Source organism: Paralichthys olivaceus, chromosome 18 (assembly GCF_024713975.1).
Source record: "Paralichthys olivaceus isolate ysfri-2021 chromosome 18, ASM2471397v2, whole genome shotgun sequence".
Classification (NCBI taxonomy): Eukaryota; Metazoa; Chordata; class Actinopteri; order Pleuronectiformes; family Paralichthyidae; genus Paralichthys; species Paralichthys olivaceus.
In genome coordinates this window covers 17,390,523-17,403,451 of record NC_091110.1, presented here as the reverse complement: position 1 = coordinate 17,403,451, position 12,929 = coordinate 17,390,523, and the positions used below count along the sequence as shown (strand labels likewise).

General features: G+C 44.2%; 1 protein-coding gene across 12 annotated transcripts in view; it reads left to right on the top strand.

Annotated features, from left to right (window-relative positions):
• Positions 1 to 12,929, top strand: part of vav2 (vav 2 guanine nucleotide exchange factor) — a 160,125-nt gene that overhangs the window by 117,383 nt on the left and 29,813 nt on the right. For all 12 annotated transcript variants that reach the window (XM_069513271.1, XM_069513270.1, XM_069513266.1 and 9 more), the window contains exon 4: positions 7,968 to 8,036. In XM_069513271.1, coding sequence (XP_069369372.1) covers positions 7,968 to 8,036 — 69 coding nt within the window. The remainder of the gene's footprint in view (positions 1 to 7,967; positions 8,037 to 12,929) is intronic.

The window sequence follows — 12,929 nt, the reverse complement described above, 5'->3', positions numbered from 1 at the left end:
AAATGTGCGTCTGATTTCTCTTCATTTGCTGAATCCGCTCGGAGCTCGGTGGCTCACCGGCGCCACATAAAAAGCCATTTTATCCATCTGAGTAATGAGTAAATGGAGCGCGCCCATTAGCAGCCCGGCCAGGAAATGAAGGGGGGAGAAAGAGAAGGTGAGTGACAGAGAGAGAGAGAGAGAGAGAAAGAGAGAGAGAGAGGTCCTTTGCCATTAATAAAAACAACACAACCTGCTGACTGTCGGCCAATTCACCGCCTCTCCACTCTGGTCATTTTTGCTGTAAGGTGTCAAAATCAATGCTGGTTTGACCTCGGTGTAAATCAGGCTCCTGACTCTCTAACCCTGACGCTCATCAAAATCAAGAATCAGAATAATAATTAAGCTTCTAACTATTATTTAAAGCTCAGCTCTTCAAACTGTGGGTCGGAGGGCAGAGGCAAGATGGAGTCACTGTCCTTTAACGGAAGGACAAGCATCCGACTGCTGACACGTTCATGAGATAAAACTTTGAATTCCTTCCTTCCCTCCAGCCTCCGGGGGTTCAGCCTGACGCCCGCTGTAGAGGAGAAGGAGTGAAAACAGGTTGTTAAAGTCTGGCTTTATCAAGTTAAGGTCACATTTGACTTCTGGCCTTGAGAGGAAAACATTAAGGTTGTTAAATGAGGCACTGAAATGCTTTGTCTGAAGGGAACGGTTTTCATATGACACATATTTTTTATGACGGTTTGAGCATTAAGAGTCAAACTGTGCAGGTCTGAGGATCAGAGTGTTTTTCTCTCAGTGGTATCAGCAGCCAGGACACATTCACTGTTATTATCTAAACAGGGCTTAATGGAGCTTGACGCATTCAGCTGTATCTCCCTGCCTCCGCCACAGGCTTCGCAGATATGCACAAGGACATATGACACATGCGTGACGAGGTTCCGAAGCCACTCACTGTATGATTTGTCATGAACACGGGACGATTAAGCATTGCACTTACACAACAAGGATGTTTACTGACCCCAGTCGGCCTCTCTTCAAGGGTCTCCTCCCTGACTTCTCCGTAACTCTGCTAAGGGCAAGGTCAGCTCCATTCAAAGGTCGATGACATGACAGACTTCCTCTGTCTCCCTTCACAGCTCCTGTCAGCCGCTCACAGACCTGACAACAGTTATAACTCACTCAAACACATGCTCTGCCACACTCACAGGATGCCCACGCCCTCCAGGTGTACATGGACACGGACTCGGTGATGTATAGCACCTTTCAGAATCAGGTTGTGACGTGCATTACAGAGTCAGAGCATGTGAAGGTTAAAACACTATCGAATGAGGCTAAATAAGATCAAACTGACAACATGTGTCCACTTTTTATTGAATAAAGTTTAAATAGGTGATTTGCATGTGCAATATGTAACTTTGGCCACTAGGGGGCAATCGAAAGACTGACAAAATCACCACCGTTGCTGATGAAAATACACCCGATGCCACTTAGGCACAAATCATGGTCACGCATGTGGTAGTTTTATCGTGATACGCAGCAAACAGCAACAAAGAATTATGATCCACTACGAGTAATTAATACAAACAGGAATACATCGTTTGTCTCAGAAGTTATCGCAGAGTTGGATTCAACCACAGATATGACACAAGTACAATTTCCTGTTGCCTTGATTGGGACATTTTATATCCTTAAAAGACGATATTGCCGCAATCCTGAAATTGACGGGTTTGAAGAGGCAAATCAAAAATCACACTCGATCTTGAAGTGCTCCTCACAAGCGGCTGGAAGATCCATCATTTGTGACAACCTGTTCAGATGATGCACATGACGAAAGTTAATCAAGGAAATATTCAAATCAATTCCAAAGTGAACAGTTACCAGGAGACGCCAGCATTTGATTTTTAAAGAAGCTCAATCAAGGGCAATAAAAAACAGAAAATGTTTGTCTACCTCTGGCTCTGCTGGCAAAGGCTCAGGCCAAATAAGAGGAAACAGATGTGCTTGTTTTCCGCTGTATTTCAGATGAGTGTTGAGTTTATTGTGTCCCAAAATGAATTAGGAAAAAGGAGTTAGCGCTCCAGTAATAATTCAATGTGTCACCTCTTGTCTAAATCACTTTTCAGTCACTCTGTCTTTTCTCTCCTTTGTCGCCCAACGTCTGTGTGTCTTGTGTTTTTCTTTGCTGGTACAGAAACTGAACCAATGCACAAAACAAGTCACTGATCAACGAGTAGAGAAGAATGTTTTTTAACCGCGAGGATTTCTTCCAGCTTCAGCCCCTCAGCGTTCAGCTCCAGATACAATAACCCCATGCTCTCAGATCATCGGAGTACAGACGCCCCAACAGGACGTCTATTGAGCTTCCAGTGACCGGAGAGTTCGTCACTCTGTTAAATCTCTGGGTAACATCGCCACAGGCGTGTCCATTGACGTTCTGTTGAAGCCCATTGATCTGGACTGTGATGTCTGCTCCGTGTAATCAGACTTCAATAGTTCATGTCTCTGTCACTGTGTCAGCATTCCAGTCCACAGCCCTTCACGCACAAGTCCAGGCTTTATGTTGCACATGGACATTTACATGCTCTTCTACACATTGATAACAACAGACGAGCAATTATTTCCTCACTGACACTTTCACTTCTTGTGGATTCAGCTTCAGTCGTTCTTTTACATCCAAGGCCACACAGTGAATTCTGCTGAGTACAGCGAGGAAGAGGTGATTCTGTTCTTTTACATATTTTAACATCCTCTCCTCACTTTTTTACTCTTAAAGTTTACTATTTTGTCTTTCATCTAGTGTGACATATAGTTTTTTTGGGTGAAGGTAAAAGTTTTGCAAAGTTAAAAAGCCCTCAGACTTCAGTAAAGGAAGCTCCTCCTCCTCCTCCTCCATAGAAAACACTGAAGCTCCTAAAACACCTTGTCATTTATTCTGCACCTTCGTGATGTCATGTGATGTCACAACACCCACATCCGACACGCCCCCTAAAAACCCAGTTATCAGGGTGGGGGGGGGGGTCTTAAAGAGACAGAGTTAAGTGTTTGAGACAGAGGCTGAAAAGAGGAGCTGCAGCGGTGGACAGTTTGAGGACAGTGATGTGATTTCTGAGCATGTCAACTAAAAAAAGTTTTAGTATTTGGAAAAATTACTTTTTAAAACTTAGGTTTCATGTTTTTATTTGAATAGATCTGGTTTTACCTCTAACCCCATTGTGCCAACATCTCCAAATGATTCACTGCAAAACCTGCCAATGAAGTCCATGACAGTTTTCTCTCTTCTTGTCGAAAACACGATCCCCTTTGTGCTGCGACCTCGTGTTCCCATCTCCCTTTGTGAGAGCCCGGCTTGCCGCCGACCTTGTGTTTCTGTCAGCTTATCTACGTGTAAGCCTACGTCATGCTCTGTCCTGTTGTTCAACGTCACTCTCCTTCCTACCGCTTATCGTCAGCGTCCTCAGCCAACCCTGCTCTGACCTCCAACCTGCTCATGCTTCGCTGTCCCAGTTCACGGCTGATTCCTTCTGTGTGGTTGTGTATGGGGGTCGTAGAGTGCGCTTGACCTCAGCGCAGCATCAAGACGCTGAGCGGATGAGGAGGAAGTTTGCTGATGATGATATAAACCCTCAAATCCTCCCGAAGTACAAGGTCACGTGTTCATCGTGAACTTCCTCCCTCGTCTATCTGTCAGACGTGTGTCAGGACTTAATGTGATTTTGTGTAACTGCAAATCATTTCACAGATTTCACATTTTTCTACGTAGCACATGAACAAAACACATATTTCATAGTCTCTTTAAAGTGGATGAAGAGGTTTCAGTGCAGCGGAGAAGGTCGAGCTGCCTCAGTGTTAATTGTCCTGTCATCATAGCCCCCCCCCCCCCCCCCCCCCCCCTCATCCCACTGAATCACTTCTCACATCCGTGTGCAGTTATCACGCTGCACGTCCCTCACTCTTTCATTCCACATGTAAATGTTGTGAAAATAACTTAAATGTGCTAAGGAGAAGAAGAAAAAAAAGGCCTCTTACTCGGATGATACTTCGGGCTCATGCACCCTCCCCCGGTGCATGAGTGTGTGTGAAATGAAAAATGCATGTTTAAAGGAGGAAGGGTTTATGGACAGGCACGGTGCAATGAGTGCAGCGGCCTGCTCGAGCTCCAGCGATTTATCGACCCCTGCAGAAACAAAGCCGCGCCCTGGGACATGAAACTGCTTCCAACGCCGGCCACTGGAGCTGCGTTCACACCTAACGACTACACTGTTGTTCTGCTGTTCGACAAACGCTGATCAATGGGACTGACTCACAGAGGCTTTGTCCAGCGCACGTGTGCCCAACAGCTCCCTGTGCACCAGCATCGGCTTTATGGAACGTGGAGAAGAAATTTGACATAAGCAGTTTGGGGTTTATTGGAATAGTGGAGTCAATGTAGGAAGGGCAAAGCAGTAAAGTCGGGAAAAGGTTGTTTGAAGAGTAAAGAGTGAGGAAGGACACAAATGTTTCACTTGGTCTTTTTGTTTTATTGTCTTCTGGAAAATGTAATTCCATTATACAGCTCTTTTTTTAGTCAATCACACAGTAATACACACATAATGCAAACATCATTCATCATGTTATTTGGGTGAGATTACAATTTCTTTCAGAGACATGTTCAATTTAATTCCAAGTAAATATTCATAAAAGTGTCTTTATGTTGAATTCTAAGCCTGTAGAAACCAGGTTCAGTTGCTCATGAGCTACAGACCTGTGGGTTATGGTTGTAATTAATTTGAACTAATTCACTGTGTTGCAGTTGAACTCTTGTGAAACCTCTGGGAAATTATTGAAAACATAATTTACATTACAAAAGCTTCACTGGACAAGTTACAATACTTTCCCAGTTTGTTGATCGTCAGAAGCTTCATTGCTGGATCATCAGAGGAAATCATTTCCCAACCGCCCGAACCGAACTGTGTAAATCTGCTCTTTTCTTTCATGCACCACATGTTGGGGGAAAAAAGCTGCAAAACATTTCAAACTTGGAAAAAAATCAGTTTTCAGAGAACATGTGCTTTTTGTTTTCCATTGTTCATGTTTGCTGTTGGTTCTCGCTTGTTTGTGTGTTTCAGTTTGTTGTATTGTTTTTTTTGCATTATTGGTCCCTGCTTGATTGTATAAATGAAACTAGTTTTATTCACTTTATGACCAGGACTCCCAGGCAGAAGTGATTTTCCTGGTTAAATAGAGGATTACTTGATAAAAGTAGATAAATTTACCCTTAAAATGTTATAATTTTACCTGTAAAGAATGATAAAGCTAAAAAAAAAAAGTGTTGAGGGATGAACAGATAAAGTATCAAAGAAATCTAATGAAACCACATTTAAATTCAATCGATTTTTATTTATTTATTTGAATCACACTGTCAAAGATTTTTAAAATCCTGGCTATAACGTCTTTATCTAGTTTCACACTAAAGTTGATCGGATTCTTCCACTGAGCTTCATTAGAATCCATTAATTAGTTTTTGTGTAATCTTGCTCACAAACAAACAAACAACCAAACGGACGGGGGTGAAAACATAACATCCTTGGCAGAGGTAAAAGAAACACTGGAATAAACCAACAGGAAGTAACACGCTCACAGGAAACATCGAATCGCCGAGAGACGCCTCATCAGAGATCTGATGAAATTATAAACACAGCCCAATTACACCTGGTTGCACCATTTAAGAGAAATGAAAACGGCAGCATCGGACACTGCTTGGCTCCGCAAAACAACACGGCAGCGATAGGAATGTGAGCGCAACACCACAAACTACTGTGTAATTAAATTTTGCCCTGAGGGACTCCATTAATAACTTATAATATAATGCTCATTTCATTGGAGGGGGCCATCAGATGTGGGTGTGTTATTGCGCTCTGGAGGAAGCACCGTCTGCGCTGCGTTCCTGCTCATAACAGTGTGCGAGAAAATCACACAAGGCTTCTTCTTTTTTTTTTTTTTTTTCTTGTGTGTGTTATTATTTTTTAATAGTAATACTTGTAATGAGCTGTTGAACCTGCAGAGATTTTAATGAAGTTACAGCAGTCAAACATGAAATAAAGATCAGCAGAGTAAATGAAGCAGAGCAGAGGGTTTGCAGGAGAGTTTGCACGTCCCTCTCTGTGCACGCGTGTGTGTGTGTGCGTGCTCGACGGCGACCTTTGACCAGCCAGCTGAGCATTCATTAACCCGCGGGCTGGCACAGTCTTTCAGTGTGACCAATGCTTTGACAGACGCTCGCAACTCGACGCACAAAAACCTGCCATTTAAACAACTAGAATAAAATAAGCTGCTGTTATTTTAAAGTTCACGCTGCACTTTCACTCAAACGTGTGATATTTGGCCTCGATGCTCTCGCTGGTCACTGCTGCAGGTTCTTTATGACGACATAGGACCCAGCGTCTCAGTCGTCCTCTGAGTCAAAGGATTTCTGAGCTTTTTATAAGAGCCTTGAATGGTTGTTTTTTTTTTTCACCGACCTCTGCACACACACACACACACACACACACACACACACACACACACACACACTCATATATTGTGTTTCTTGTTGTTCTCTTTCCTGCGGTCAGCATCGATTTTCAACTTTCCCCAAATGCACTTTAAAGTATAGAAAGAGAGAAAACTAAAACAAGGCAAACAATTTTCCGTCTCTCCTTCAGTTCGCTCAACTTGACAGTGAGTCGTGTCAGTGCAGTCGATATTGACCAGAGTTGTTAGATGTAAAATCCAGTTGCATCCATTTAGGAATTGCTTTGTCATCAGTGATTGTCAAACCCCGTAGGTGCAGCCTCGCTTTTCCCATGAACCTGAGACCCTCACTCTCCTCCTGCCGTCTCTCCGTCCTCCACCTTTTCTTCTTATTGAGTAATGGCAGCATAGAGTTCTGCGTGCGAGTGTGTTTGTGTTTCCTGTGGCTCTTTGGCAGCGGGAAAACAAATCATGTGTCCGGTAGTTACATTATACAGTGGGAGTCGAGGTCGAGCTCGCAGGGCTGTTTACTGTACAGAAACCACAGCTGCTCTGTGTTGGATTTATTGTTTGAGGAGGGAGAACACTGAACGCTGCTATCAGGAATCAACAAAGCAAACTGAAAAACAAAATATAATATAAAATCAACCATAGCGATGCATTTATTAGCTGTGTTTGTCATTAAATTGTGTTTTATTTCCATTTTACCGCCCTCACAGCTTGGAGGTTAGCGATTCATAAGACATCCTGAGGATTAATTTTAATTACACAGACTGTTTCCGTTTCAGTAATGTTAGCGTGTTTGGTTATTAGCGCTGATCACGGCCTCACTGATGTTAATGGGCTTCAATCGTGCACGGCATTAACGCTAATCGGCTAATAATTTGTGGCAGTCTGCTCTCGTGAAAGAAAAATAAATCTTTACAAACACGCTCCGTTCACCGAGACCATATTATTTAAAACGCTCCACCACTCGAGTGTTGTGGTCGTTGTAAACAGCGTGGGGGCGGAAATGAGTGGACCTCATGGCCATAATGGACATACGCTTAAGTGGAGAAGGGCCCATTTGATGTTGACGGCTCATATTCTATATTTTATAGTTCTCCACTCGTCCCTGAGGTTCCTTGAAAGCTCCCAGAGAGGATTTATAAGACACCTGATCGTCCATCTCCACGAAAAAGTCCCTGAGAAAGTTGACAGTGTGAAGATGCCATTTTTTCCGTGTGTTTTATCTGTCAGCTGCGGTGCGCTGATGTGTTTTGACGTGGTTGTTTGTGAGTGATGGCGTCCTCTGTTGAATCCATCCTGCTGTTGTTGCCGCTGAAGTGATGGAGCAAAGAGTGACAACCCGGCAGATGGAACATGCAGAATTTCCACTGGTTCTTTTTTTTTTTTTTTTTTTTCTACCCGGGACCGTGTGCTGTGTGTGTAATGATTTAGTGTTGTGTGCCCTCTCTCACTTCCTGTGTGTGTCTCTTTGTGTGTTCCAGGCCCTTTCCGTCAGAGGACACAGCTCTGAATGAGGATGATGTGTACCGGAGCCTGGAGGAGCTGGCAGAGTGAGTATGAATTACACGACCAACACCCACACAAACTTGTTTTTACCGTCACCCACGAGGACACTGCAGTTAATTAAATTGAATCCCTGGAGTCCTGCACCAATCATGAAATAAACAAAATAATCTCCAGATCTTTTCGGTGAGGGGTGGAGCCTGGGTAGAGCGCATTTGACAAGACATGACGTAAAAAAAAATCTCGGAAATCACGTTTTAGTTTACAGCGCAATGACAGCAACGCGTCCCTCATCACCAAACGATCTCGAGTCTCGTCTTTTCAAGTTGACATCTTCTTCTTGCGTCCTTCACGCGGTAGAAACATCAACACGCCCTCATGCTCGTGGTGAATCTTCCAAACAATATCCTGCTTTCACAAGAGCTCACTCGGACTTTCTCAAGAGTTCTTACCAGGGGGAGTCCTGTTTATTTAGGATATCAGTGCATGTCTGGTTGAAAGCGGTTTTCATTTGAGATATTTTCATGAAATATTCAGTTTTATAAGAAGAAAGGTTACAGTAAACTTGTCGTTATTGTGATGAGAGCAGCAGAGAAAAGCTTTTACTCGTCTGAAGTTATAGACTTAATTGTGTAGAAATGGACGGGAAGTGCTGATATTTGCTGCAGATAAACGAGAGCGCTTTATATAATGTTTCTGCATCACTGGCATTTTATACCTGATTTGAATTGTTGGGTTTTTAACAATAAATACAGAAGAATATCGAGAGCAGACTTCCCTCCTCTCCACATCATGTGACTCGATGCATCTTGTGATGTCTCAAAATGAACCGTGATCGCCACTTTTGTCAATTTCCTCTAAACGCCTAATTACATAAGCACGGAGCCCTCAGTCACTCTGCCTGTTGCCATGGTGACACCAGCGCTGCTCTGCCTTTCGGCCTGGCTGCCTCGCCGCTCCACTCGGTCGGTGGCTCGATGCCTGCCGTGTGTGTGTGTGTGTGTGTGTGTGTGTGTGTGTGTGTGTGTGTGTGTGTGTGTGTTAGTTGGGTGTGTGGGTGTTTTTTTCCCGTGCACAGAGGAGAAGACACTGGGTCTCCTGAGTTGGCCTCCATACGAGCAGCGACAGCAGCCGCTCCACTCAGATTAATGGAGGATACTTAGTTAACCGCTCTGAGATGGGTGTCATTCATCACAGGGAGATAGAGAAGGAGGAGAGAGAGATAGAGAGGACAGCATGCGAGCTGCAGATATCGTACATGCCTCCTGAATGCATGATGGAGATTTTCTTTAGGGGGATTGAGGGAATGTGCTCTCGCTAGAAGAGAGCACCAGCCAAGCAGGTTAATACTGGATTAGAGTGCATCTTAGCCAAACATGCAGCCCTGCAAGCCTGTAGCATGGGCCTTTACCTTGAAAGTCTTTCACAGAAAAGTGATCCTGAAGAGACGAGAGCAAATACGAAGTTCGATTTGAAGATTTTATTTACAAAAACATGGATTGAAATCTAACCGATTGGCCTAACAGTCCCTCACACCCAAAGATGTGCAAATTATTCCTAGAAGAAGTTGGTGAAAATGTCAAAAATAAAAGTTCTTTCTTGGTAAAGGCCCCGTCCTTCCACTGAGGTCCGTGGAAATCTCTCGCTTGTTCCTTATTTTACTCCAAATACAAATCCAAGAATCCACCAGTAAACCAAGTGGTATATAGTGTATTTTTCTCTATGGGTGACACTTTGTGTTTCCTTCACCTCCAACCTCCACCCTGTGAAATCTCCTCTGTCCAGTCTTGGGTCTCAGCCCCTGTAACCTTGCAGCAGCAGCAGCTTCAGGTGCCCTGCAGCTGGAGCTCATCTGTTTTTCTGTTCGGTGGTATTGTATCGTGGAGCTCTTTGTGTAACCTGAAGGTGCAGAGGCCTGGATCTTATTGAATTAATCATGCTGCTCTGCACCACGGCCGCCCCTGACCTTTTACCAAGAACATGTATGCATTTAGTTTCATCAATGAGGAGAAGCATAATTGATTCATCAGCAGGTCCTGCACCTAATACAGTCGGACACACTTAGCACATGGGCCTCGCTCTCAATAACCCCGCTCTCAAAGACTTGTTAATTAGCCTGAAATATTGATGCATGCATGATTGAATATGAGCAACTGTGATGGAGAAGACTGATGATGATCGTACAGTCGTTTTTAATGGATTTTTATAAGGGGAAGGACACATCGCCTCGTAAAAATAACATCATGTCAGGAATAAAACAGCCATTTTGCCACCTGAGATGTTTAGTGGGAGAAAATAGAGCTGCAGAATATCTCAGCAACAGATACAAATCTATAAAATGGCATCATTAAGTTTAGTGGTAAGACGAGAAAGGATACTAACTGCTGCGGAAAGCAATCTATAAATAATGGATTTTTCGAGGGGAGGTTTTAAAAACGGAGATCATGTCAGCGGACCAAATGTTAAATGGAAGATTTCACAAGCGGCCGTGCAGCTAAAGATCGATCGACACTTTTCATTTTATCTGGAGCAGGCCGGAGACTTGAACCAGTGAACCTCCGCGCTCTCCGGGGACTTCCGTCTGGAGCTTCACCGATGTAGAATTTAAAGATAAAACTCATTTCTGAGTTATCTCTGAAACGCTGCAGCCGAGCAGCTCCGTCGACAGTATGTGTGGTCTCAGACTGACTCTGCGGCATTTTCTCGTCGAGGTCTGTTAGAGGTCGCTCACCGCTGGATGATCTCCATAACAACCGTATCATGTCAGAGGAGCTCATGTCATGTGAGGTGGATTGAGGCTTCAGGCCGTCAGTCTGAGCTGCAGCCGGATATGTCTGCTCTGAACTAAATGACGTGAAGATTCTGTGATATAGGCCCACGTGTATATTTACAAAGTCCCTGCGGGACCGGATGTGTTTGCAGGAGTGTGTGAGTCAGGTAGAGGCCGGGCTCGTCCTAATTGAGGTCTCCTGGGTTAATGGTAAACCTGCTCCGCGATTCCTCCCTCTGGCTTCGCGATGCCGTGTCTTCACATCGCTTTAACTCGCAGTCCTCCCCGTCTGGAATGACTCCATGCTGGAGTTGACAAAGCATGAAATGGGAGCGTATTGGGCACAGTTGCCAAGGGACTTATTTTCCCCTTCTTGCGAAAGACACACATAGCTTTACGTTACAAAGCAAACAGTGTCACAAGTGCTTTTTGTCACTCTTTTGCAGTTTATTATGCTCCATTAATCCCTTGGGCAGGTTGACATAAGAAATCAATATTTTGAAAATGGATGGAGCTCACTCTCGGTGTTATTTACTGTGAGGTATTAAGTGGCATATTTTTTAAATGACACTTTATGAAGCCACACGAACAGAATCAGAATTAACAGGAGAAAGAGGTTTAATGATATTAACAAGCTCCGGGGGTTTGCTGATCTGAGAGCCTTTCACAGACACAGATCTGTATCTCAGTTTATGTTTGCTGCAGAGGTATGACAAGTTTCATTTTACAGATTAAACAAAGCAGAGAAGATGCGCATGGTTTGATAACCACATTTACAATATCGGAGGTTTTTTACTCTGTAATATCTGCATCGGCCTCCAGAAACCCGTATTGGTCTTCCTCTAGCTTTATGCTTCGGTTTCTGTTTGACCACCTCAACACACACACGTCCTGTAGCGTCATACTCCTGCTGTGAAGGTCTGTTACTCACCACACGACAACGTAACATAATAATATATAACTAGCCCCCCTGTGAAGCTGCTGAGCCTTCTGGGACACATATGCTCAGTAGCTCCACCATGAGTCACTCTCCACTGATGTAACTCGATGTCATTGGGGCCTGGGAGCAGAGGCTCGCGGGCCAATCGCATCCAGACGCCCTGCGGCCCGTCACTGTGTAATCGGACAGAAAATTAGACGTAATTCACCAGACCCCAGGACTGCGGCCCCGCTCTTCACTTGCTCGTGCCGTGAAACACTCACATGCAACCAGCACACACCTACACATACAAACACACACTCAGAAATGGATTTGAATGATTTATTAATGGCTGCTAAAGCCCCAGAGACAAAACGATATTAATAGAAACGTAGCAGTGCAACAGTTTTACTCCACGAGGAGGACACGTGTCCCTCTCCTGCACTTTGTTTTTCTTTGATCCAAAGATAATATACAAAAGGGAAAGATGTTTATCCTCTAATGTCGTTCCTGTGAATCACGTGTGTGTGTGTGTGTGTGTGTGTGTGTGTGTGTGTGTGTGTGTGTGTGTGAGGGCATTAGGTCAAAGAGAGAAAGTGTTGAACAGGGCGATAGATGTGTGGTTGTAACGTCCCTCACGTCTTTCTTCGTCTCCAGCTAACCACCTTCTGTTCGGTCCAGCGGCTCCGCCCACACGTCCCCATGAATTCCCATGATGTCGTCATTAAAGAAATGTAACAGGCTTGATGTGTTTGCTGTTTAACAGGACAAGTAAATATACAGGACACAAAGTAATCTTCATGTCCGATTAGTTCTCCAACACATCAGTGAACTGCAGAATTATTATTTTTGTATTCATTGTTCCTTCTTAATCTGTTTCTATTCTATCGTTCCATTATTTACTCTCCGCTGTTCCTCCAGCTCCTCCATGCTCTCCCTGGAGGCCCCTGCTCATCTCAGATCTCTCCACAGGTCATGTTCATATCGCTGCACTGGACCTCCCTCACACAGAACTGTCCCTGAGAGATTAAGTGAAAATGAAATGTTACATCTGCTTTCTGAGAACTTCTCTTCCGAGCAAAACGCGTCTGTCTCTGCGGAATCTCTGGGTTCAGAGAGAGGGATGATGGGATGGTGTCGGCCATTGTCCTCCCACGCAGCCTCCTCCTCAGTATTCAACGGCAACCGCTTTTATTTAATGAAGACAGAAGCAGCACGCTGCTGACAGTGAACCAAGCCACCTCAATTAAA